General features: G+C 36.6%; 1 protein-coding gene across 5 annotated transcripts in view; it reads right to left on the reverse strand.

Moving 5' to 3' along the window:
- Nucleotides 1-5,923: 5,923 nt before the first annotated feature.
- Nucleotides 5,924-26,759, reverse strand: part of ZC3H13 (zinc finger CCCH-type containing 13) — a 100,297-nt gene continuing 79,461 nt past the window's right edge. For 3 of the 5 annotated variants that reach the window (XM_032314324.1, XM_032314323.1, XM_032314327.1), the window contains 7 exons: nucleotides 23,785-23,888; nucleotides 22,247-23,440; nucleotides 20,967-21,488; nucleotides 18,417-18,569; nucleotides 17,176-17,376; nucleotides 11,454-11,617; nucleotides 5,924-6,812 (listed from right to left, as the gene is read on the reverse strand). In XM_032314324.1, the coding sequence (XP_032170215.1) occupies nucleotides 6,642-6,812; nucleotides 11,454-11,617; nucleotides 17,176-17,376; nucleotides 18,417-18,569; nucleotides 20,967-21,488; nucleotides 22,247-23,440; nucleotides 23,785-23,888 (2,509 nt within the window). In that variant the 3' untranslated portion in view covers nucleotides 5,924-6,641. The remainder of the gene's footprint in view (nucleotides 6,813-11,453; nucleotides 11,618-17,175; nucleotides 17,377-18,416; nucleotides 18,570-20,966; nucleotides 21,489-22,246; nucleotides 23,441-23,784; nucleotides 23,889-26,759) is intronic. The other 2 variants (XM_032314325.1, XM_032314328.1) reach the window with 2 other exon arrangements.

Raw genomic sequence — 26,759 nt, forward strand, 5'->3', positions numbered from 1 at the left:
TCAAGTCATCTGCAAACAGTACAGTTTTATTTCTTTCTACCACTTTGGACATGATTTATTTCTTTTTCTTGTCTGATTGTTGTGGCTGGGACTCCCAATACTATGTTGAATAAAAGTGGCAAGAGTGAATATCCTTGTCTTGTTTCTTAGGGGAAAAGCTGTGAGGTTTTTTTTTTTTTTTTTTTTTTTTTTTTTTTTTTACCATTGAGTATGATGTTAATTGTGGGCTTGTCATATATGGCCCTTTTAATGTTGAGGTATGTCCTCTCTAGAACTATGTTGAGATTTTTATCATGAAACAGATGTTAAATTTTATAAAATTTCTGTATCTATTGCAATGATCATATAATTTCAATCCCTCTTTTTTAATGTGGTGTATCATGCTTATTGATTTGCAAATATTGAACCATAATTGCATCCTCAGAATAAATCTCACTTGACCATGGGGGATGATCTTTTTGACATATTGAAGAATGTGGTTTGCTAATGTTTGTTGAGGATTTGGCATCTGTATACATCAGGGATATTGGTCTGTGGTTTTCTTGTTTTGTAGTGTCTTTGGTTTTGGTATTACAGTAAGCTGGCCTCATACAATATATTTGGAAGTGTTCCCTCTTCTTTTGTATTTTGGAATAGCTTGGGGAATATAGCAATTCTTTAAATGGTTGGTAGACTTTGGCTGTGAACCCATCTGGTTTTGGACTTTTGTGTTTTGGTAGTTTTTTCATTACCAATACTATTTTGTTACTAGTAATTGATCTGTTCAGATTTTTTATTTCTTCCTTATTCCATTTTGAAAGATTGTATATTTCTAGGGTTTTATTCATTTCTTCTAGGTTGTCTGATTTTTTGGCCTGTACTTTTTCACAGTATTCTTATAATGCTTTGTATTTCTGTAGTGTCAGTTGCTCCTTTTCCTCTCTCATTTCCAATTTTATTTATTTGGATCCTTTTACATTTTTCTTAAGGAGTCTAAGGATTTGTCAATTTTATCTTTTCAAAGAACCAGTTCTTGGTTAAATTGATTTTTCCTGTTTTCTAAAAATCTCTGTTATTTATATCTACTCTAATCTTTATTATCCTTCCTTCTCTCTTAGGCTTTGTTTTCTTCTTCTAGTTCTTTTAGGTGTGGAGCTAGATTGTTTATTTGAACTTTTTGTTTCTTAAGGTAGGCTTGCTTTGTTATGTATTTTTCTTTAAGAGCTGCTTGCACTGCCTCCCAAAGATTGTGGGCTATTGTGTTTTCATTTTCATAAGCATCCATATGCTGACATATGTGGGTTTCTTATACATGTTTTTTCTTCTTTAAGAATCTTTCCTTATCTTTAACTTTGGCACTTTAGTTATAATGTGTCTCAGTGTGCCTCTCTTTGGATTCCTTTTTGGAACTCTCTGGGATTTCTGAATCTGAATGTCTGTTTTCTTACCCAGGTTAGGGAAATTTTCAGTTATCATTTTGTCAAAAAGTTTTTCTGCCCCTTTCTCTATTCTCTGTGACCTCTGTAATATGAATCTTGGTTTGGTTGATGTTGTTCTGTAAGTCCCTAAAGCTATCTTAACTTCTTTTCATTCTTTTTGCTGCTTTTACTGGATAAGTTTTACTGCTGATTTTGATCCTTTCTTCTCCTGGCTAGTGTGCTGTTGAACCCCTCTACTGTACTTTTTAGTTGTTATTGTATTTCTTCTGCTCTATGACTTCTGTTTGCTACTTTCTTACATTTTCTATCTCCTTGTTGAAATTTTTAATTTTTTGTCCATTCTTTTCCTGAGCTCAGTATCTCTGTATGGCCATTATTTTGAACTCTTATCGGACGAGATCAGGCGCGTTCAGGGTGGTATGGCCGTAGACTTGAACTCTAATCGGAAGAAAATCCCTTATCACCATTTCCTGAGGGTTTAACTCTCTTCCTGAGGGTTTACTTGTTCTGTCATTGGGAATATATTCTTCTGTTCCTTCATTTTCCTTGATTTTGTAAACTTCACCCCTCCAAATCTTGAAGGATGGGTCTTGTGTAGATGAAACCTACTGTTCAGCCCTGCTCTAGCTCAACTGTCTCTCAAACCTTTTTGACTTTCCAAGCAGTCCATTTTGTTTTTTAGTGGTTCCCAGTAGTTGAAGGTACTCTAAGACCTGTCAGTGTCCCAAATGGGGGGATCTTAGCAGCACTTAGATTTAGGCTAATTGAGAGCCAGACCCTCAGGCAGCAGCTCTTAAAATACGTAAATTTACCTCTTTCTGAAGAAGGCTGGGAGAGGAGGATTTCTATCTACTCCCTCTGTGTTGACCCTGGGGTGACAGCTGGGTAAGAACTGTTTCTTCGCTACAGTCTTGTTGAACCTGTAAACACAAGCCTCATGGCCACCAATGCCAGGCTATAAATGGATGTCCTTGGGGTAGCAGTCACAAAAGCCTGGGCACCGGATGAGTACACACGATTTTTTTCAGATACCCACAATTTGGACAAGGGAAGGTAGAGTGCGTAAGTGGCAACCACAGGTCTCCATCCCCAGAAAGCACCTAAGTAGGCCCCTAGATGTGCACCAAACCAGAAGTCTGTCCCTCTTTCACAGAAAGGCTGTGGCATGTGTTCAGAATGCCGTCTCTGTGCTGTATGCTGGGATTGGGTGGTAGCCAGCCAAGATCACTTTCTCCATTTGTTACAGCCCTGTAGGACCCAGGAATGCAAGACCCACTGGCCATCTCAGCCAGGCAATCAAGGGGCTTCCCTGGGTCACACCACAAAAACCAGGGCAGCAGGGGCACCTGGGTGGCTCAGTGGGTTAAAGCCTCTGCCTTTAGCTCAGGTCATGATCTCAGGGTCCTGGGACCGAGCCCCACATCGGGCTCTCTGCTTAGCGGGGAGCCTGCTTCCCTTCCTCTCTCTGTGCCTGCCTCTCTGCCTACTTGTGATCTGTCTGTCAAAAAAAAAAAAAAAAAAAAACAACAACCAGGGCAGCAGACCTATGCACAAGCTCCTGTCTGGGAGACATCAGTAGCCTAGAGCACAGCAATAGAAAGGCCTTATTAACACAGTGTTCTCCCAAACCCTGCAAAGGATTATAGTCGGCCCTTAAATATGTTTAGTTAGAAGCCTGCCCCCTAGGCCACAGCTATGAAGGTAAGTTAATAGGCTACTTTCACAGAAAGACTAGGTACTGTCTATTGCCTCACTGCTATGTGGTAGTCAGCTAATAACTTGGGTTAGATCTGTAACAATCCTGTAGGGCCCACGATATGTCCCACTGGACACCAGAGCCAAGCAATGAAGGTGTCCTCTGAGCAGCAGCCACAAATGTTGGGTGCCAGATGAGTGTATAAATGCCTTCCTAGGAGATACCAGTGAGCTGGGGAAAGGCACAAAGATGGTACCCACTGGCTCCATTTTGGAGGTATTTCAGTAGGCCCCTAGAATGTGTTTAAATTAGGCCAATGCTTATTAGGCCAATTATTAAGGAAATCTCTATTGTGTAAGGTCTGGATGCTTTTTAGTTGCCTCTACAGTGGGCCTGGGATGGACCCCTATGGGGGGTCTTGTGAATGAAAGCCCCATTGCCTTTCAAAGCTAGACATTTTGGGGACTTGTCTCTTAGGTGCAGCTCTTAAAAGTCAGGTGCAGGATGTGGGGTTCAAATTCTTCACTCCTCAGGAAAAGGCTCAGGGTTGTGACTTCTCTTCTGATTGTGGGTCACCACCCCAAGGATGGGGTTCATTTCAGCCTCTCCTATTTGTTTCATTGTGGATTTTTTTTTCTTTCTTTGTCCAATGTGTGGGAGTCACTCAGCTGTTTTTGTTTTTAGGTCCCCTGCTCCACCCAAGAAAATTGTTCTGCACGTAGCTGTAGATCTGGTGCATCTATGGTAAGAGGTTGATTTCAGGATCCAACTTTTAGTACCATCTTGAAGTGGAGACCACACGCCTTTTAAAATAACAAGTTGAGGTTCAGTTGCTGGCTTTTCTTTCTGAGACACAAAAGCATCACTCATCGCATGGATAACATATACCCTAATCTTTACCCAACTGGGCAGTAACAAATAATGTGGGAAATTTGGCCAATGGCACAAAATTGCAAATTCATAAAGATAAGCCATAAAATCCTAACATAGGCATGGGGTAGGATGAGGAAGATAACATGTGTTTACAGAACAGAATGAAGAGAAGTGACATGTTAGGTTTCTCAGCATATGGTTATGAGTAGGGTATAATTATCAATTTTTGTGAAAAATTTATCGTCAGTTAATACAACCCTCTATGAAATGGTGAGGACAGCTGCCAAACAAATCCAACAAGTGACTCAGTGGTCTATGTTAACACTCATTTATTCTGGATTGCAGACATACTCTTGCCATCTCTCTATTACCAGCAGCTGGAGTCCAGTTGTGAGGTTATGGGAAATGTCCAAACTTGCCCATCAGTTATGAGGCAACACACTTTCAACTGTATTAGCAAATAATTTATAGAATAGCAGATGTTTTCAGAAGTATTGGTTTCATTGAGACTTTATGGTCCCTGAGTTATTGTTTTTTAAAAATTTTTATTTATTTATTTACTTGACAGAGAGAGAGAGAGAGAGAGATCGATCACAAGCAGGCAGAGAGGCAGGCAGAGAGAGGGGGAAAGCAGGCTCCCCACTGAGCAGAGAGCCCGATGCGGGGCTTGATCCCAGGACCCTGAGACATGACCCGAGCTAAAGGCAGAGGCCTAACCCACCGAGCCACCCAGGTGCCCCGGTCCTAGAGTTTTTATGGAAACTCAGTAAGATTTGCTTTAAAGAACTTTAAGTATATATGATTAGCAATACATAGAATGTTTGGATTAAAAAAACAAAATTGAGACCTAACAGTACGTTCCCACTGGGAACATCAAGCTCTGAATATTGTGATTTAATGTTCAGAGGAATAGTTCTGAAATTTTCTTCTATAATGTTAACAGAAAGACACTCAGACCTGAAAAGCAACAAATTTGATTATATGGCAAATTTAAGTACACAGTTTTCATTTTGTAAATGAATAACTTGTGAAACATTCCTAAAGTTGGTGGACAAAACCGGAAAACCATTTTTTTTTTTTTTTTGTTCCACGTCCTGGGAATCAGGATTAGAAGTTCTAAGACTTTAAATGTTTGTGCTACAGCAAATATTATCTACTATATTTAGGAGTCATTTTTTTAAAGGATATCTATTCTCCCAGGTCATTAAAGAATTTTTCTTCTTTATTTAAAATATCTACCAATTGGAAAAGGAAACAGACATTAGGAAAAATCTGGTTACATTCCTCCCTGCCTCCTGCCCTCTGCCTGCCATTTTCTCATACACACTTTCAAAGTCATTTGAAAATAAGATCATTTTCTTTGCTGGGTCTGTTATCTGATATAAATTAAGGAGACAGTGAATGAAAAGAAATTTTACATCGGTACCATTGCTACCTTTAGAGGATACAAAACTATTGACACAGGTAACACAGGATTACAGTTTTAACAAAAAAAAAAACCTGTGAGAACCAATGGGAAAAAATTTTTTTTGATTGGTTTCCTTTATTATGACCACTATCTGCCCACAAATTCTACAGCTTGGACTCCTTTTCAAATCCTTCTAAGAGTCTGCTTCATGAGTTACACATATACACACAGAATAAAAACAAACATCATAATTTAAAAAAATGAAGTCATTTTAAATTTATAGGCTAAAGAGTTCAATGTAGTCAAAGGGTACAGCTCTGAATAAGATGATGGTAATGGATTTTAAAGCTCAGAAGACAAAGGTCTGTTAACTCCGGCTTTGTTTCAAGTATTACAGAGCTGTATTTGAAGTATATGCCTCAACTTCTGTTGCCTTACTGAGCAGTAAAATATTTGAAGTATGAAACGTAATTTTGATGACAAATGCTTCAGAACATCAGGAATAAGATCAATAAAGAGCAAAGTGAATCTAGAACAAGGAAAGGAAAGGTACATTTATTTTAAAAATAAAAACAGCAGGCAGTCTCTGACAACAAACAAAACCACCAAGAATCCAAACACGTCTAATATACATTGTAACAATGCACATATATTTAAAAAAAAACAACAAAGACCCATTAGTAATCTTTTTTTTTTTTTTTTTTTTTTTTAAGAACTTTAGAAAGGAAAAAAGTACTCCGGCTCCCTCCTGCTGGAGGTCTGCCCACAAACGCAGCATGCGCGACCAGCATCCTCTTTCAAGAGTTCTGTACAGCACAAAATTGCAGTGTGTGCATTCATTATGTGGACACACTGATCCTGAATAAAATCGGTTTCTGTAAGGATGATCCAAAACATAAGTCAGCAGGTCCATTTCATAAAAAATATTCAGAGGCTGCAAGAACAGTGGCAACCGTTTTCCAAAATCTTCAGTTTTAACAAAAGGTAGAGAATAACTGCTAAATCTAGATGTTTTCACATTATTTTGCATGAGTATCAAGTACTGTGTAAAAATTTATGTAAAATCTTAAGTTAGCCAAAACTAGTGTCTTTTAAACTTTAGATCAAAGTTGTTCTTCCCCCTTTTACCATGGCTGATAAATCTTTTCTGCCTTTGTCCTGAATGATGTCTGTAAAACCAAAGAACTCTGAAAAAAGAGGCAATCCTGAAGGAACACGGTACCAGAAACGTCACGGGAATTCAGTCTTAAGACACACACAGTTCCTGCTGGACGCTGGACTGTGGGAGTTTATTATCCTCCACCTTCTCGTGTCCTGGGGCAAGACAGGTGGTCTTCTTTTTAAACAGCCGAAGACTCAATCGTAGCAAGTCACTGTCTACCACTGGAGCGCCCGTGTACGCTTGTTTTACATTCCCCTAATTCGAAGAAAACAAAAACAGATTTTAAAAGATGGATATTATTGGTTAACAGTAGGAACATCAGGGTAACCTCTAACAAAAATATCAGAATGGCAAGAAAAGTTAATTTGGGATGGATATTTAAAAGCAAAATTGAGATGTTTTCAGATTCAAGGAATCTTAGAAAAGAAAGCGATCTTTGAAAGGGCACCTCTTGCTTATAAAGTAGGATCTTTAGCAATCCCTGACAGGTAATCAACTAGCTTTTATTTCCAATGACAAAGCAAACAGCAGTCACTGCACAATCCTGAGCATGTCGAAATAAAACCTTTCTTTAGAGCTGCACGCTAATTCAATCTTCCTCTTCCAGGACAACCTTTCAGTCCTCGGAAGAGAAGCACTGAACACACTCCACATTCCTTACTGGTCTGTTACTGTCCCATGAAACGCAGTCTCTGTAAGTGAACAAATTCCCTAGGAAACAGCTGACATTGCAGTGTACCGAGAAACTACCACCTTCCTTCTGCTAAAATGTGTATCTCTATTACTGTAAGTTAAAGCTGCATTAGCATTTTTGGAAGTTGCGGTCCTACCATTTTATTAAATGTTCTCCAACTATGTTCATAAATGAAATAAGGTGAGTTTTGACTATCTAGCATTCTGCCAATTCTCTTCTTTCTAGGATCCTTAAACGAACAGTGCTTCCTTGATCACATGTTGTGATACAGTAAATTGACCTTTTACATGTAGTTCTGTGAGTTTAGACTTGTGTATTTAAGTCACGTAACCAGGATGACAATCAGAGAAGTTTCACTGTTCAGAAAATTCCCTTTGCTGTCCCTTTGTTCTAACACCCTCTGCCCAGCTCTAACCCTTGGCAGCCAATCACAGGGTGTCTCTGATCGTTCTGCCTCTCCAGAACGGCAAATAAATGGAAATTATATATTGCATGCTTTCTGAGACCTGCTCTTGACATGAGTCCATGTTGTTGACAGTACTGGCACTTTGGTTATTTTTTATTACAAATTAGTAATCCATTATATGGATGTGCCCCAGTTTACCAATTAGCTTTGTATAGAATGCTGGGGTGGTTTTCAGTTGTTGGAGACCGTGAAAAGATCTGCTATAAGCTCTTGTGGACAGGTTTTTATATGAACCTAAGTTTTCATTTTTCTAAGGTAAATACCTAGCAATGGGATTACTGGGTCATATAGTGAGTATATATTTAACTTTATAAGAAAAACCAAACCATTTTCCAAAATGTCTGGCACCACTTCGCATTTTCACCAGCAATACATGGCAGTTTCAACTGCTCACAGCCTTACCACAGGGGTTTTTGGTGTTTGGTTTTTAGCTATTATAACAGATTCACAATGGTACCTAATTTAAGTTTTAATCTGCATTCTCTAGTGGTTAATACTCTTTAACATCTTTTCATGTGCTCAACCATATATATCCATTTATCCTCTTTGGTGAATTGTCCATTCAAGTCTTGCCCATTTAAAAAAATTGGATTGCCTGTTTTCTGTTAATTTTTGAGAGTTCTTTGTATACTCTAGATACAAGTTCTTTTTAAAAAATAATTTTGTGTATTCTTGTTGCCTGACTTTCCATGCAGACTTTAGAATCAGTTTGTCTGCATCTACAGAACCAACCCTGCTGGGAATTTGCTGCATTGTGTTAAACCTGTAGATCCATTTGGGGAGTCTCCTAATCTTAAGTATATTGAATCTTTCAATACACGAACATGATCTGTCTCTCCATTATTTAGGTCTTTTTTTTGATCAGTGTTTTATAGTTCTTGGCACACAGATCCTGTACATGTTTTGTTAGATTTATACCTAAGTATTTTTTGGGGGGAGCCATTGTAAAAAATATTTTTTCCCCTTCACTTCAATTCCCAGGTACTTCTATATACTATTAGTATATGGAAATACAGTTGCTCTTTGCCTGCTTTGTAGCCTGTGACCTTGCTAAACTTATAAGTTCTAAGAGTATTTCTGGTAAATTCCTTGAAACTTACATGTAGACAATCATGTTGTCTGTGAATAAATACAGTTTTACTTCTTCCCTTCCAATTTATAGGATTTTTATTTTCTTCTGTTACTGAACTGGCTAGAACTTCCAGTAAAATGTAGAGTAGGGTAGTGAGAATAGGCATCCTTGCGTTGTTCCTGATCTCTTCAGGAAATCTCTCAAACTTTTACCATTAAGTATATTAGCTGTAGGTTTTTGTAGATACCCTTTAAAAAGTAAAAGACTAAGAATTATTATAAAGGGATGCTAAATTTTATTAAATGTTTTTTCTGCAGCAACTGATATGATGTATATTTTTTCTTTTTGGTCTGTTACTATGTAGATTACATTGAATGATTTTAAAATATTAAGCCAGCCTTTAATTCAGACGATATATGGTACTTGGTTGTGGTGTAGTCTTTTTTACATATTGCTGGCTTTGATTTCCAATTTTTGAGGATTTTTTATGTCTATGTTCATGAGAGATAGTGATCTGTAGTTTTCTTGATATTCCAAGTACTGCTGGCCTCATACAATGAGGTGGGAAGTACTACTGTCTCTTCAATTTTCTGGAAGAAATTATGTAGAAACAGTATTATTTCTAGCTTAAAGGTTTGGTAGATTTTGCAAGTGAAACCATCTGAGAGTGGAGAATTCTTTTCCAAAAATAAAAAACAAAACCAAATAAAAGAGACATAGGACTATTCAGATTTTCTATTACTTCTTGAGGAAGTTTTGGTGCCTGTGGCTTTTACAGTAATTGATCCATTTTTTCTAAATTGTCAAACTTACGTGAATAGATACAATATTATCCTTTCAATAGGATAATATCTGTAAGACTTGTAGGACATTACCAATATTTTTCATTTTTTCAGAACCAAATTTTGGGTTCACTACTTCTGTTTTCCTATTTATTTGTGGTATTCTTTCTTTCCTTTTGCCTCCCACAGGTTCTATACATTCTTTCAACAAATCTGAGTTAAACTCATTTAGAGCAGCTAAGTGTTCTCTTTGTATCCTTCACCTATCTCTTCTGATGTAGAGTATTATTTATATATTTTAAAAATCATTCTTTATTTAAAGATAATGCCAATATATGAGTTTGCTATCTTTACACTTTTTTTCATTATCCAGTAAGTAGTACCACTTTCCTCAATGAATGGTCCTATTCTGTACTTTTCTTTCATAGTTATACATTTTAAAGGTTTTTGTTTATATTTCTTAGCATTTTTCATGAGATTCTCTAACGTCTGAAATTTTTTCTTCAGTTGTCTCTTCAGCTTTTGAGCAAGTATCAGAAAGCTCACAATGCTTTTTTTAGATGGATCATTTAAACATTTATACTGTCCCACTGTAACTTTTTATAATGTGTCATGTGCTAGTTAATGGTCTGTGCCCTGCACTAAAGGATAATAAGGTTCTGACAAAAGAATTCTGAGAACAGAATTCTCAAGGAGAATTTTACAAGGGTATTTTTAGTTGTCACAACTTTTGAAAAGCATATGGCATATTAGAGAAGGAACCAGGAAATGCTACAAAATATTTTTTATAAAAAGGGGGCAGGACTCTGGTGAGACTTCAAGATGTGCAGCCTCTCTGCACTGAAGCCTCCTCCTTGAGCCAAAGAACATGATGTGACGGATTATTTTTCAAATTTGGTACTGAGGGTGGAATACCACTCTGAATACATAAAAGGGAAGGTGATTCATTACACGCATGCTTATTAGGGCTACCTGGGGTTTAATTCCCTGGGAAAAACTTCCAACTGAGAAAAGCTGCAAGGAGGACTAGGCACCTAAGCAACTGAATGAAGGGAACTAAGTAAGTAGTGTCGAAGTATATAAAATGGGAGTGCGAAGAATGATTGTAGCAACTCTGTAAAAAGTAGTTCTAAGCCAGGACTTTAATCAGGAAAGACCTTAAAAACCTCCTATGCCTTGTATCTGTTTCTACTTTAATCTTTTGAATTCATCCCTTGCTTTTTCATGAATTTTTCTTTAATGAAGTACACTTTCTGCTAGCAGTGTTTTCTTAAATGTCCCCAGGTAAAAAGCTAGTGAGTATTTCTCTGATCTTTTAATACCAACTCTCTTAGGCTTTTTAAAGTTAAGACTTTTTCAATTTCTCATGATCAGATCTCTCCCAAATCTAAATTTCTATTTCTCTTATGTTTCAATTCCCTTTACTCTTCTCAAGTAAAAGCTTAAGTGTAATCACTTTAATTTATTTTCCTTTCTTCTGACTTGGTACATTCTCATAAACGCTACTTCCTATAAATATCATCATTCTGTGTCTGGAAAATTTTTTCCCCCCGATCTTGTTTAGATAATGAAACATACTAGAAATTTACCTTGAGGAACTTCGCAAATGAAAATGATTCACAGAAAGAGTATTTTAAACTTTATGCATATAATTTTGAATAACAAATTGCTATGCACAAATGTTCATCAATACTATTAAAGTAAAATGAAAACTATTATAAATAGAATTCTTCCTTTTATATCTATAGAAGACTAGGAAACCGAACTCACAAAAGCAGATAATGAGACCTTAATCTCACCTTAAAGCAATCAAATAGGGGGAAAAAAGCCATTCATTGATACAATGCATACACTCTGCATTTTTTTTTCAAGGGAACAGTACCTTCTCATTTTTAACAAGCTGCTTCCTGATTGCTGAATCCCGTCTGAAGCATAACGCTTTACAACATGGTCCAAGATTACTAAGGAGACTTGCTCGCTCTTCTTTTCGTAGTAATGCAGCCATGTTGAGAGCCCCCAATTCGTGTTCAAAAAGACTGTCTGCATCTTCCAATAAAAACAAACAGGCATTAAGTTTTCCGAAAATAGGGAAGTGTTACTGGCTGCTTCAATATTCCACAGTCTGTACTTTACCAGTTGGTGAAAATTACTTTATATTAAAGGCAATATACTTACACATAGTATGCCACAAAACAAGTCACAATAAATTTAGGAGGACTGAAATCATATCCTGCATCTTTTCAGACCACAACAGTATAAAACTAGAAATTATAAGGATAAAAAAAAATGTGGAGGCTCAACAACATCCTTAGTTATTGAACCTACTAAAAACAACCAAAGGATCAACGAAGAAAGAGGGAAACAAAAAATACATGGAGATAATGAAAATAAAAATACAACAGTTCAGTATCTTGGGGATACAGCAAAAGCAGTTTTCAGAGGGAAACTAACAGCAATAGAGGCCTACCTCAAGAAACAAGAAAAATCTCAATCTATCCTTAAGCCTAAAGGAACCAGAAAATATAAGAACAAAGCCCAAGGTGAGAAGGAAGGAATAATAAAGATCAGAAGAAATGACAGAGAATTAAAAAAAAAAAAAATCAGTAGAAAAGATCAATGAAACCAAGAGCTGGTTCTCTAAAAAGGAAAATCAAGGAAAAAAGTAAGACACAAATTTAAGAGAAATGAGAAAGAAGTAACAACCAACACCAGAGAAAAACAAAAGATTGTAAGGGAGTACTATGAAAAATTATATGTCAACAAACTGGACAACCTAAAAGAGGATAAATTCCTAGAAACATACAGTCTTCCAAAACAGAATCAAAAAGAAATAGAATCTGAACAGACTGATTGCTAGTAACAAAACTGAGCTGGTAATCAAAAGTTCCCAACAAAAGTTCAGAAGCAGATGGATTCACAGGTGTTCTATCAAAAACTTAAAGAAAGAAAAGCTAAGAAATTAATACCCATTCACCTCAAACTATTCCCTAAAACTACTTCACCTCAAACTACTTCCTAAAATAGGAAGGAAAGCTTCCAAACACATTCTATGAGGTCAGCATTAATTACCCTGACACCCAAACCCAAAGATATCACAAAGTAAGAAAACCACAGGCCAATATTTCTGATGAACATTGATGTAAAAACCCTCAACAAAATATGAAAACACATTCAACAGTACATTAAAAGGATCATTTACCATGATAAAATGGGATTTTTCTGTGGATGCAAGGATGGTTCAATAAGGATAAAAATCCTATTACCTCATTGGTGAAGAAAAAGCATTTCTTTGCTTGAGAAATGTTGAGAAAAGTCAATATTTGGGAACATACTTCAACATTAAAAAGGGCAAATAATAAATAAACTCTTAAAAAAAAAAAGGCATATAAGACAAACCCATAGCTAACCTCATACTCAATGGTGAAAAAAGTGTTCCCTCTAAGATCAGGAATAGCACTCTTGACACTTTAATTCAGCACAGTACTAGAAGTCCTAGCCACAAAAATAAAAGGTGTCCAAATTGGTAGGAAGAAGTAAAACTGCCACTATTTACATATGGCATAGCACACAGAAAACCCTAAAGACTTTACCAAAAAAATTTCTAGAGGTAAATTATTTTAGTAAAATTGAAAGATACAAAATTAATATCCAGAAATCAGCTGATTTCTATACACTATAACAAAGTTATAGACAAGGAATGAAAAAAAATTTTCATTTATAATTGCATCAAAACCAAATAACTGGGAATAAACTTAAACAAGGAGGTTAAAGACCTGTACTCTGAAAACTATAAAACACTGAGGAAAGAAACTGAAGATACAAATGCAAAGACATACCATGCTTGTGGTTTAGAAGAATAGTGTTAAAATAGTCTATACTACCAAAGCAACCTGCAGATTCAATGCAATTTCTATCAAAATACCAATAATGTTCACTCAACTAGAACAAATAATCCTAAAATGTGTATGGAACCACCTAAGAGCCCAAATAGCCAAAGTTATCTTGGGGGGAAAAAGAACAATGCTGGAGGGATCACAATCCCAGATATCAAGATATACTACAAAGCTACAGATAAATTAATACAGAGAACAAACTCATGGTTGCTGGGGGATGGGGAGGGAAGGATGGGCAATGAGCAAAATGGCTGAGAGGCAGCTTCCAGCTATGGAACAAAGAAACCACTGGGATGAAAGGTACAGCACAGGGGATATGCTGAATAGTATTATAAGAGCATATGATGACAGATGGCCGCTACACTTGTGAACAGAGCATAACAGAATTGTTGTATTGCTATATTATACAACTGAAACACAATGCCAACCATACTTCAAAAATTTAAAAGGCATTATATTCTCTGAAAGATCTTGAACATGTAGTTATGTTGCTAGTCTTAAACAAAAGTAAATATTCAGATAGCCTCTTTAAGAGGTAAGACACGTAGCCTTAGGGAGAAAGAATTTAGACTTTGATTGCTGTTCATGACTGGAAAGAAAAGTTCAAGTTAGAAAGTAGAGTTAAATTCAGTATACTGCTTACCCCTGACTATTACATAAAGTTCTAGATTACATTTCACGACTTTATTATAGCAATATTCAAATGCAGTAATACATTTTGTGACCTCTTAAAAAAAAATCAGGAAAGTGACAATATGTTAGACAACCCGCAAATTTTATCCCAGATTTGGTCACTATAAAAACAACGTATTAAAATCAGTCATAACACGCCAAGATGGGGAGAAAACACTTAAATATCTCCTTAGCTTTAATGGAAAATAAAGAGGTTGGGTTAAAATAGACAAAAAATCAAAATAACAGAATAGGGCCAGTTAGGAATCCAAATATATATATAACAGAGTAGTAATTTCAAAGCTAGCATTCTATAAGCTAGCCAGAAGGCCAGAAGTACCAAAAGGTACCAGATACCACTTATATGACATGATCAAATACGTTACTGTTACAGTCCACAAAGGAAAACAGTAATTAACAGCTAGTAAAAACAAAGTAGACATATTTAAGAATGAATGAGACTGCATATTTCACTTTCATTTTCTGAACCACAAAGTACAGTGAGAATAGATAATTAAACAAGTTAGTCTCACCTAATCTATATTTAGTCAATAGGTTTGTATACCTGTCAGTAGGTACAGAATATAAGAAAAGGGTAAATAAATATAAAGAAAAAACTCAAAACCAGTTTGCAAATGTTGGTGTCTACCAGAATTATCTGAGGAGCTTTCTATAATACAGTGCCAGGGTTCTACCACAGTTATCTACAAAACGTCCAGTTGGACCAGCATACCTAAGTGGAAAAAAGCCGTTACTCAGGTGAATAGTCATAAAACATACTGAGCCAATCAACAACAATCACAAAAAAACCCCCAAAACCCCATAATATTAACTACCCTTCCATTATAATGTAGAAGAAATGTGCACGGAGCCCATTTTCTTCCTTGGAAACTAGTCACTATGACAAATTTCTTTTTGTTGAAATCCTTATTTTCTGCTTTTAAAACAATACAAAACACACACTTGCACATGTCCTTAGAAAGTCCAACATGGTTAAACTTCCAGTTTCTTCATGGTTCTCATTGTACTTTTTTTTTTTAAATTAAGTCTTCACCCAACATGGGGCTTGAACTCATGACCTTGAGGATCAAGAGTTGCAGGCTCTACCAATCAGGCGCCTGTACTTGTTTTTAATCTATCACACTATACACAGAAAACCTAGACAAAAGCAATTTAAATTTCAGTATACATGTAAAGTTTCGGTTTTCAACCTTAGAATTTTTTTCAAATTTACATATGATGTAGGGATATACTTTCCTCAGTATTGGGTTACTGAAACAGACTAAATGGGATAGGAAAAAATCAGTTATCAATTATTTTACAAATACCTACTGAAAACCTACTGTGTGTCAGGTACTCTTCTAGGCAATAGCATAATTAGAATGTCTAAAATGATTAGACAAAGGATACAGCAGTAAACAAAGTCCCATCCCTTAGGACACTTCTATTCAGCATCATGTACCAATTCTCTCATTCTCTAACAAAGCTATCACAGCAAAAAAAATAGGAGATCTGACTGATAAGCAACAACTAACCCCCTTTTATAATGTATGTCATCAAGTTAGGGTCAAACTGCATTTCTGTAGTTAGCAAAGTCATAGGAGCAAATCAGCTTCAGAGGTGGGTAAGACCTTAGGGGTTTCGTTCCATCATTTTATACCCATAGGAGTTACCTGCTTAAGGTCACAGAGCCAACCAAACAAGGCAGAAAGTGGGGGCAGGAACCCAAGAGTTTGGTCATTTGTCAAGTTAATATACATTCACAATTATAATTTGTTTCATATACATACATTCTGTGTTCATTGGGACATGTCAAAATAAAGTGTTTCACAGCTTATGCTAACAATCGGGAAAAAAAAACCCATGAAACAAAACATTTTCAATTTTAGGAAAAAGCTTAATTTTTAAAATTATTTTACTTTCACAAACATGATATAAAATTAAATGCTGCTTTGATGTTTTTCTCCTTTCCTTCTTTTTACCACCCAGTCATCCCCCTCCTATTAATTATTGATAAGGTAGGAAGCAGATAAAACAGAAAAAAATACATAAACTAAATAAAGGAATATCATAGAAAATAGAAAAAAATGGTAGAACAGTGAAAAGTTGTTGGCATAAGGTCTAAAATCAATAAAATATTTTCAAAAGAAATAGTAACAGTCAGTATTTATTGAGTGTCACTACATATGAGGAATTGCTCAAAGTATTTTCCTCATAATACCTCTTTTTGTTCCTCCTAATGATCTTACGAAGCTGATGGTCTAATTATTCCCAACATACAAATGGTGACACTAACAAGTAGCGATTAAATAATAGCTAATCAGTGGTGAGCCTAGTGAGGAATCCAGACTATCTGGCCTAGACACCACATTCAAAGTTTTAAATTCCTTTGTTAAAGGCTCAACCTACACATCTGCATTTGGGTAGAACTCTGCATTTCCCAAAGGAAAGGGTGCCAAGACACCCAACTTACTTAGATATGAAAAATATCTATTCCATTCTTCCAGGCTCTGCTTTGTTTAGTTTTGGGAACACCACTGAGAGCTCTGACATTTGAACTTACCTGTTAAAAAAGTAATTATGGTAAGAAAGATCACTTGGGCTATTTTCGTAACTTTTCTGTGGGTTTTAATTTTCATGGTCAAAATTGCTTTTTAAAATTTCAAAGAAGAGGGGCACGTGGGTGGCTCAGTAGGTTAAAGCCTCTGCCTTCAGCTCAGGTCATGATCCCGGGGTCCCGGGATCGAGCCCCGAGTCGGGATCTCTGCTCAGCGGGGAGCCTGCTTCCCTTTCTCTCTCTGCCTACTTGTGATCTCTCTCTGTCAAATAAATAAATAAAATCTTTTAAAAAAAAATTTCAAAGAAGATTTAAATAAAGAACATGAGTGAATCCTCAAACAAAACAAAACAAAACAAAACATGAAACAAAAAAACCCAGTTCCAATATGGTAAATGCTGCATGAGAACAGAACAGCACCCTTTGCAAAGGCACTTAATTAACAGTTACAGCAGACACTGCACAAAATAAAATGGAATTACCTTTGGGTTTTTCTAAAAGTCTCTGACATGTTTCTTTGACTTTGGTGAAGAGTTCAGAACCTGCCAACTTCTTAGAAATCCCAACTCTTAGCATAACAGCTGCAGGTGTGAATTTTAACAATGCAGCCCCAGGCTCTCGTGGTTCTTTTGGATGCTTTGGCATAAGACCAGACCAATCCACATCTATCACATCTAATGGATCTGTAAAAAGTTAAGAAAAGGATTTTTTTTCCCACACCAAGAAACATTCTTATCTTTAGAGAAACAAAAATTGCAAAACACAGCATTAAATAAGTGCTTTGAACCAAAAATGTCTTATTCTTAAAATGAAAGCTTTCCTATAAAGACAAATATTTAGAATCTAAGGACTTTACAATAAAAAACCTCACCAAAAGAAAATAGGCAAGCAAACAAAAACTCAAACACATTCCTATAAATAACTCAGGCAGTGGCTATTAATACTGAAAACAAATAATCCACCCACTGACAGGGAACAACTGTGAAAAATTAACAAAGTAATATTCTATTTAGAAGTACCTAATGGCATATAATAAAAAAGGTAACAATCATACATACCTTCTACATTAGTAGGAAAAATTATGAAACATAAAAAATTAAGTCAAAATAAAAGTTTAATATTTTACATACCCACACATAGCAAAGAGCCTCATGATGACTTAAAAAAAAAGTTAAAACAATCAGACTATTTGGGATATTCAACAGGAACATCAATGGGTGTTATTTCATGGTGCAGTCACTAGAATAAGCTCTGGCAATGCATAAAGTATATTATAAGGGAAAATAATTCGGTTCAGAAAACTGACAGAGGTATACAGATACTGTTCAAATATAATTTCAACGATTGTGAATTTTTGAATGATTGTTTCAAAAATTGGCTTGTGAAACCACAATTTTGAAGTTCTGTACCATATGTCTACCACCTAGAACATTGTTAGGCAATCAGTATTTGGTTAGATTCTAGGTCATGTAATATGAATCTTAACCTGTGGAATGGAATCTTAGAACTTTGCTATTGGGACCCTTTCCAATTTATGGACAATGTCTACTTAAAAATGAGCAGACAATATGGACTATAATTTTCATTTTATTGGCCTTTCAGTCTTAAACATAAAGGGAAAAATTCCAACTGCCTTTCATTAATTCACACAGCATGAAAGGGAACTACCTTAAAAACTATCTGACTTATGATATTATGTTCAACCACACTTGTAAATGATTACCTGGCATCTTCTCCTCATCCTGTTGGTCTTCCCTCTTTTCAGCATCACCTGCCAGAATTTCATCTAGCTCATCATCGCTGATTGGCTCATATCCTTCTCCAGCACCAGATCCTAATGAATGTGCATCATCTAACTTGGATTCGTCATCTCCTGCTTTGGAAAGATCAATTTCTTGTCAAAGAGCACATCTAAGGGACATCTAAGTGAAACCAAAGAGGAAACACTAAAAATACCTGAAAAGTTTTTTTTTCCTTAGAAAACTACATTTCTTAATTATTTAAAATACTTGACAATTCAAAAAGAAAAAAACTGAATTTAATGGCAAGAACACAGTATTAACAGTAATACTGAAACAAGTTATAAGAAACAAGTTACAATTAAAATATGACATAAGGTACCACTAATTTATTAATGTTGCTTGCATGTGTCAATTTCTTATAAACTTCAAGTAAATCCAAATTTACTAACTTCAAAAGGATGCAATAATTTCTTTACCTATATAAGCTCATTAACTCAAAAGACTTGCAGACCTGTTCATAGAATTTAGCTGATATGAAGATCTTTACAGCAGTGAGGTAAAAATGTAAAAGTGTCATTAATCTTCTCCCTACCTCCCCATTCATCATCCCTATTCCAACACAATTTTAAAAAGAATGCTGTAATATAAATTTAAAATATTTTGTTGGTACCACCAGCATTCATTTTATTTACCTTACTTATCTATCTCAACCACATAAGCTAAGCTTTGTCACCTGGTGAGTTAGTTGTGAGTTAAAACTTTCCCAGAACTACACAGTATGCTTAATATTTCTAATCAGCAGTTACCCACATACTTTACTGAGTTTACAACACTAGTTTTCAAAATGCAACACTATGCTTCACAGGTATAAATTTGCAGCAAATAAAATACAGTAAACTATGAGATGTTTCTAGTCATCCCATAATTTTCTATTCTATTAAATTCTTTAATAATCTCCTTATGCCTCCACCAATTTGCTTTTAAGGTAACCAACTTTAATGAGTTCATTATAGAAAAAGATGTCTAAACATATATGCAAATAACATTTTTATTTTTTCAAGTTTATCCAACTCATTTTCCTACTTTAGGAATAAAATTTTTTATCTCACATTAGGTAATTCACCTATAAATTTTTATGCTATGTTATCTGTGATCACAACCAGTGAATGATATGATGTATCTTAGGGATGAGGGGCACTGACTCCAATCACAAGAGAGCTATTATAATGATTAGTTCAGTTATATTCAATTATACCCCAAGGTTGTACCTCCATTAGTGCCATCACGATTTGAGGCTATTTATGCTCAAAATTGAGATGGAACTGTAATGTGAAGAATACTGAGATAAAAATGTTTCTGTTAGGGAGAAAAAGTATCTAAACAGATGGTGTACTGGAATATATCTAATCAGTTAACCAAGAAATGGTAAAGATGTTTACAGTTCCAAAAGAATATGAATTTTACTCTGGGCCCAATGTTATAATATGGCAAATGAAAAGAACAGTAAAATATTGCCACTTACATACAAGTATCTCATAATTTCTTGAGGGATTGAAATGCAGAGGTTTTTATCAGAATGGTATATGCACTGGTACTAGAACTGGACAATCCAAGGAGAAAGAAGTTCCAGGAGAATTTCCAGGGGAGTCATTACTATTGTTAAGCCAGCTTATAATTCACCAATAAGTAAGATGTGTGGTATGTATGCACAGGTAGTACCTATTTTCATTTATCAACCATTTACTGTGTCCTTGTTATAGTGTTGATGATAAAGAAATGAAAAGCTCTGGGTCCCTAACAAAGGAATACAGTATAGTGGGGGAGAAAACCATAGAAAAATTACTGTAATACAGTGTGGGGATGCTATAAAAGCAATACAGACCAGGTGCTCTGAAAAACCCCTAGAGCAGAGAAGGCTTCACAGAGGAAATGACACACACTGGGAGTTGAAGTCTGAGTAAAAGAAGATAAAAGGGCAAATGCCTACCAACAATGGGAAGAGAGGGGACAAAGATGGCTGGAGTGTAGTGCCTTCAGAGAATTCAGAGGTGTGAGTCAGTCTGTAGTGCAGTCTGGGGCTGAAGGAGGAGTAGGGCAGTGGAGAATGATGTTCCCCAATGCTGAGGCTGGCTCTGAGTGGGTCAGAGGGGAAATGCAGCTTTGGGGAATGTGTATAGTTTCATGTATTTGTTCTCAACTGCCCTGGAAAACAGGATCACTAATAGCTATTTAGGCCATCTCTGAACCAAGAAACAACTTCTGTTTGTGATTTTTTTTTAAGCATCTAAGAAAAGGAGGCGATAACTAATTTTTTAACACCTCCAGAAACCACATCTAAGTTTCTTTTATTTCATATAGGCTCATTTGAACGAAGTCTATCCTGACAGTACCAATCAGGGGAATGCATTTTTGAAATATCACAGGGCTTTTCCTTATGCATATCAGAACACCTTCTTAAGAAAATGTTTTGTTTCCTATATAAATGGAAAAGGAACAGAGCAGGATAACAGACAAAAACGTGTGGCACTCACCTTCCACACTCTCAGTTCTCTCAGCTTTGTTTATATCTTCAAATCCCTGCACAGATCCTAGATCTTTATCCATTTTTTCCTTATCCGAAGCAAGAGAATCTCGCGAAGTGCCTTCTAGGTCTCTTTCATGTTCACTTTCCAGTTTTATTTCACTGCGTTTAGCAGACTCTATTTGAGAAGAACTCTCAAAAGTTCTGTCTCTGTCTCTGTCCCTGTCCCTTTCCACAGAATCAGGAATTAGTCTCTCTCTTTCCCTGTCCAAATCTCTCCTTTTGTCTCGTTCTCTCTCTCGTTCCCGCAATCTATCTCGATCCCTGTTCCGTGGCCAATCTTTATCAGCATCTCGGTCCCATTCTCTCTGTCTTGTATCTCTCCTCTCTCTTTCCCGCTCTCTATCATGCTCATACCGATCACGTTCTTGAAGCCTATCTCTGCTATCAAACGACCCGGATCTTGAATGGACCTGTCGATCTGATTCAGGAGAACTTCTTCTCGAACTATGGCTCCTTGAGTCCTGGCGATCTAAAATAAATATACAAAGAGTTAACACATGAGAAGATAAAACATGCTTCATTGTTGCTACACTTGTGGTGAGCAAAGCATAAGTCAAATCATTCTGTTATATACAACATCTCCAACTAATGCAACATTCTATGTCCACTGTACTTTAAGAGGAAGAAAATGCTTCATATCTTAGGGTCCTTTAAAGCTTACAATTAGATACTTCTCCATTCCCAATTATACACAGAACTCATTTTAAGGAAAAATTGATCTCTCTCCATTAAAGTGCTAATTAAATATGTAAAAGACAAGGAAACACATTTATTTCCACTACAACCACAAAATATCTTCTAAGAAATATATGCGTAAAATGGGCCAGCATTAACAGAACCGATCACTTCATTATATGATCTCTTCCTATATCCTACCTTATTTTCTGGGGTCAAAAGAAAAAGCACTGGCTGTAGGAAGAAGAGCAGGAAGGTTAAAATTTTAGGCATCAATAAGGGACCTGAATACATAAGCCCTTCCACCAAGATATACTTACTAACATCTTGATGTTAAACTGATGGGCGTCACTCAAAGTATCTCTATTACAACGCTGGTATTAAATGGTAACATTTTGGTGGCATGCTTAAGCTTTTAAGCTCCTTAAACTTTAAGGCACTGTGTATCATAACCAATTTCGCATTTACTTTATAATCTGCATAAAATATAAAATTATATGTAATATACTAAGACAGGAAACACTTGGCTAGATTATAATTCAATTTTATTACCTGAAGAAGTACTTCGACTGGGTTCTCCACGCTTTAACTGATCAATCCTAGATTTTCTCTCTCCTGTGATTTCCAGACTTTTTGTTTTCTCTCTATCCCTTGAGCCACTATGCAGTACTCTCTTTCGACCACTCTGGTCATCTCCACTTCGATGGGCAGAATCATTGGATGGCGAACGGAGACGACTAGACGTATGACTGCGATTACTCCGATTGCTCCCAAGGCTGCTACTCCTCTTCTGATCCACTGGCTTGCGATGTGGCGCATCTTCTATAGTGACATGAGGTGCCTCTACTTTTTCCGCCCGTGTTCTATGGCATTTTCTATGTGAGTCTTCGTTGGCGGTACTGGGTGTGGCAGAGGCGGCAATGGCGGCGGCAGATGCGCTGAAGGTGGTGGCAGCAGATGCGGAGAGAGTAGCAGGGGCAGTGGTACTGGCAGCAGTGGCTGCAGGAGGAGGAGGAGGAGGAAGAGAAGACGGAGAAGGTGTCCTTCCAGGAGTAGGAGCCCTGGCAGCGTGCTCCGGTTCTGCCCCCTCGGCACGGTCAGGTACATCCTCATCAGACCAGTCACTGAATGCCGTATCTTCTTTTTTCTGAGAATCCTCTAGACTGCCATCTTTACCATTGGAAATTTCAACCAGTTCCTCTCTGGTTGTTATAGGGGGAGTCCGTGGGCCTCTCTTCTTCTTATTCTGCAGTACTGCTTCTTCATCAGAAATATCAGAATCGCCTTTGGATTTTTTACGTTTTTTTTCAATACTTTTCTTCTTCTGTCCTTTTTTTGGTGAAAATACCTGACCATCTTCAGATGCTGTCTCTGTGTTACCCCTCTCTATCCCAACATCATCCTCTTTCTTTTTCTTAATAGGTTTCTTTTGAATTTTTGCTTTTTTCTTGTTCTCATCATGAGCTCGATCAGATATGTCTCGATCATCGGACGGGTGGTGTCCCATCATGTCTTGTGCACGAGTTCTTGAACTTTCCATAATTTCTGTCTGTTCTCTTTGCTTATCTATAGAAGAAACTTTCTCTTTGAGCTCTTGCTCTTCATAGCGCCTTGAACTCTCTTTTCTTTCTAGTTTACGATCTTCCTCTTTCCATCTACCCTGCCTGTCTTCTGTAAGGTGTGATGGACTGAGAGAACGAGACTCTTGAGGTCGTACAACCTGGCTCAAGAGTCTATGTTTTTCATCTATACAAAAAGATGAAAGTAATCACACTTTCACCAGGTAAACAACATGGCATGTTACATAGAAATAATAATAACCCAACCTCTCACTTTTCATTTTAAAACTTTAAAAGTGGCAGTAATTTCACTCACAATAGGGCTCTATTACAAATAGTAGGAGATGACAGTGCCAGTATGATACAGGAACTGTATTTCTAGCATATACTTTAGTCACATGAGATATTCAGAGGCAGCAAAGCAAGAAAAGTTTTAAATCTTACTTCATCATTTTCTACTAATGCCAAAGAATGATCTCATGGTTATAAAAGAAAGTGGATATAGAAACACAGAAAATAGATTCTGCTTACTTTTATCATCTCCGCTGTTGTACGCATCACTGTCGGGAGAATGCTCTCGCCGGCGCTTAGGTGACTGACGAGGGCTAGGACTTCCTTCATTTCTATAACGTTTCCTAAGTTGAACAAATATAATTTATAAACCTCCAGGGGATAAAAAAGTGATTTCTTTACTAGTATTATTTCTTTACTATAACTAGAATATAAAATTGTGAGGGCAATATTGTCATAGCTATATCATACAAAAAGGTATTCAGCATCTTTTTTTTAAAAGATTTTATTTATTTATTTGACAGAGAGAAATCACAAGTAGACGGAGAGGCAGGCAGAGAGAGAGATAGAGGGAAGCAGGCTCCCCGCTGAGTAGAGAGCCCGACGCGGGACTCGATCCCAGGACCCGAGACCATGACCTGAGCCAAAGGCAGTGGCTTAACCCACTGAGCCACCCAGGCTCCCCGATATTCAGCATCTTTAATAAAATTCTTCACTTCGTTTGTTAAGACACACAATTGTGGACTTAAAATACACGGCAATAGGTCTTTCTTCATTAAATCACCAGATTTAATCTTCATTAAATCACCAGATTTAATTACTACAAGATGGTAACATACAACAAAGGCATTAATAATATACTAATGCACCCTTGACTAAAACTTACTCATTAATTTTAATTTTTATGATAAAGAAATATTTTATGTTGGGAAGCCAAATGAGAAAATTTAGTATTTGCTTTGGAGTAAAAAAAGACATGAATTTAAGTTAGTTATATCATACACCGAGTGTCAGTCACGTTGTGGGTATACTGGAAAAATTGGTTCCTTCCCTCTTCTTAGAACAAAAATCACTTGCTTGGTGGCAAGTTAATAAAATAATTCATATGTTCACTATATTTCTAGGTCTTTAGGTTAAACCTTAAATGACTAGTCATAATATCTCTGGTACTTAAATTATTCTAGTGTTTTCCTATTTATTCATTAAATTTTGGCCAGTTTTATTAACTTTGTTTATAAATACTATGGTTAAAAGTGGCAAAAACACTGCAGTACACCTATCTCCTTGACAGCTCATTTATACAGATGAGTAACCAGGTGGAAAAAAGGAGATTAGTATGACAACTTACAGGCACAAGCTCATACAATTCTCTATCTGAAACTCCTCATCATTAGGCCATCTATCTCTCCATTCTTTGAATCTGGGCTGGCCCACTGACTTGCTATGACAAGACCATTGTGGTGAAAGAACACTGTGTAAGTTTGGAAAGTCAGGACTCAGGCAACCAGACTTCTGCTTTTGCCCTCTGAGTATGTTACCATCATTATATGCAGAGTTTAGACTACTGGAGGATGAAAGGTCATGTGGAGGAGAAAAAGAGATGCCCTAACCTAACAGGCAGTACCAAGAGATAAGATTGGGGCCATTTTGGGTCATCCAGACCCAGCTGAACTACCAGACTGACTAGAAACCTGAGTGATCCCAAGTAAGATCAGCAGAAGCACTTTGCTGAGCCCAGCCAAAAGTGTTAATCTATATGATTATGAGCAGGTAAATTGTTGTTGCTTTAAACTAACTTTCTGTGTGGTTTGATACACAGCAAGAGATAACTGATATATGAGAATGAAGTGAATAATTAAGATATACAAAAAAGAACTTTAACTTCAAGGAAATAGTTCTAGAAACAAAATTAAGAGTAAAATAAATAGTATGGCAATTCAGCAAATAAAACCTATATAATAGTGGTTAAAGGAGTTCTGGATAAATTCAACTACTGAGATGACAATATAATTTTTTTAAAGATTTTATTTATTTGACACACAGAGATCACATGTAGGCAGAGAGGCAGGCAGAGAGAGAGAAGAGGGGAAGCAGGCTCCCCGTTGAGCAGAGAGCTGGATGTGGGGCTCAATCCCAGGACCCTGGGATCATGACCTGAGCTGAAGGCAGAGGCCTTAACCCACTAAGCCACCCAGGCACCTCTGAGAGGACAATATAATTGATAAAAATATCAAGATACTAGTCTCAGATAGCTAGTTATTGTTTTAGAGCTGTTTGACTCCCAAGTTTCTGGGGTTCTTGTAATGTTTGGATTGCCCAGTGGCAAAGAACCAGAGCAAACTTTTCACTGTAAGCAGAGATCAGAATCATGAAAAAATGAAATCAAAGCACAGGACTGGATAATAATAGTAAGTAACAAAGATTTCAGAATTTCGATCTTAGCTTAAGGACCTGGTCAGAGAAGAGAAATAATATGTATTGTGTGCCTACATGTTAAGGATACTAGCTGAATTTTATGTTAATGTAAGATTTTTTTTTTTTTTAAAACATGGGGAAAGGGAAGCCAGTGGGTGAACTATAGAAAACCCTTGCTGCAGAATTAAGGGAAGTCAAGATCTAACAGAAGAAGCCTCCACTTCTGTGCTATGTTCTTTGTCTATAACCATAATCTCCAATAGCAATGATGAAAAAAACTTAAAGCAGGGAGCTGTATTCACCACGATTCAAATAAGCTAGAGGCAGAAGCAGTGGATATACAAATTATTTGTTTGTTTTAGCAAACTTAAAAAAAAAAAAAGGGCAGTTAACTCCAACAAAGTTGGCTTTATGTCCATAAAACCTCAAAATTGACGGAGTCCAAAATTCTCATGGCTACAGTGACTGACTTAGCTCCCTTGTCTACTCCTCAACTAATGAGAGCCCCAACATACAGAGAAGGCTGTGAAGATGATAGGCATACACTCAAGCCATCTTAGCCATCATCTGGAGAAAATCTTTCTGAAACTGGAACTCACACAGAAGAAAACAGTGGAGAGATGGAGAGACAGCATTCCTAATACTTTGTTTGAAAGTCTGAATACAGTCACATCAGAACAAATGAACACCGACCATGGACTTCCCAGATACCTGAGCAAATAAATTCTTTTTGTCTTAAAAAGAAAAAAAAAAAAAGGCAAGTGGGAAAAAAGAAAGAAAAGAAAAACTGTCCTCAGATA

The sequence above is a fragment of the Mustela erminea genome, chromosome 15 (genome assembly GCF_009829155.1).
Source record: "Mustela erminea isolate mMusErm1 chromosome 15, mMusErm1.Pri, whole genome shotgun sequence".
In the NCBI taxonomy this organism is placed as follows: Eukaryota; Metazoa; Chordata; class Mammalia; order Carnivora; family Mustelidae; genus Mustela; species Mustela erminea.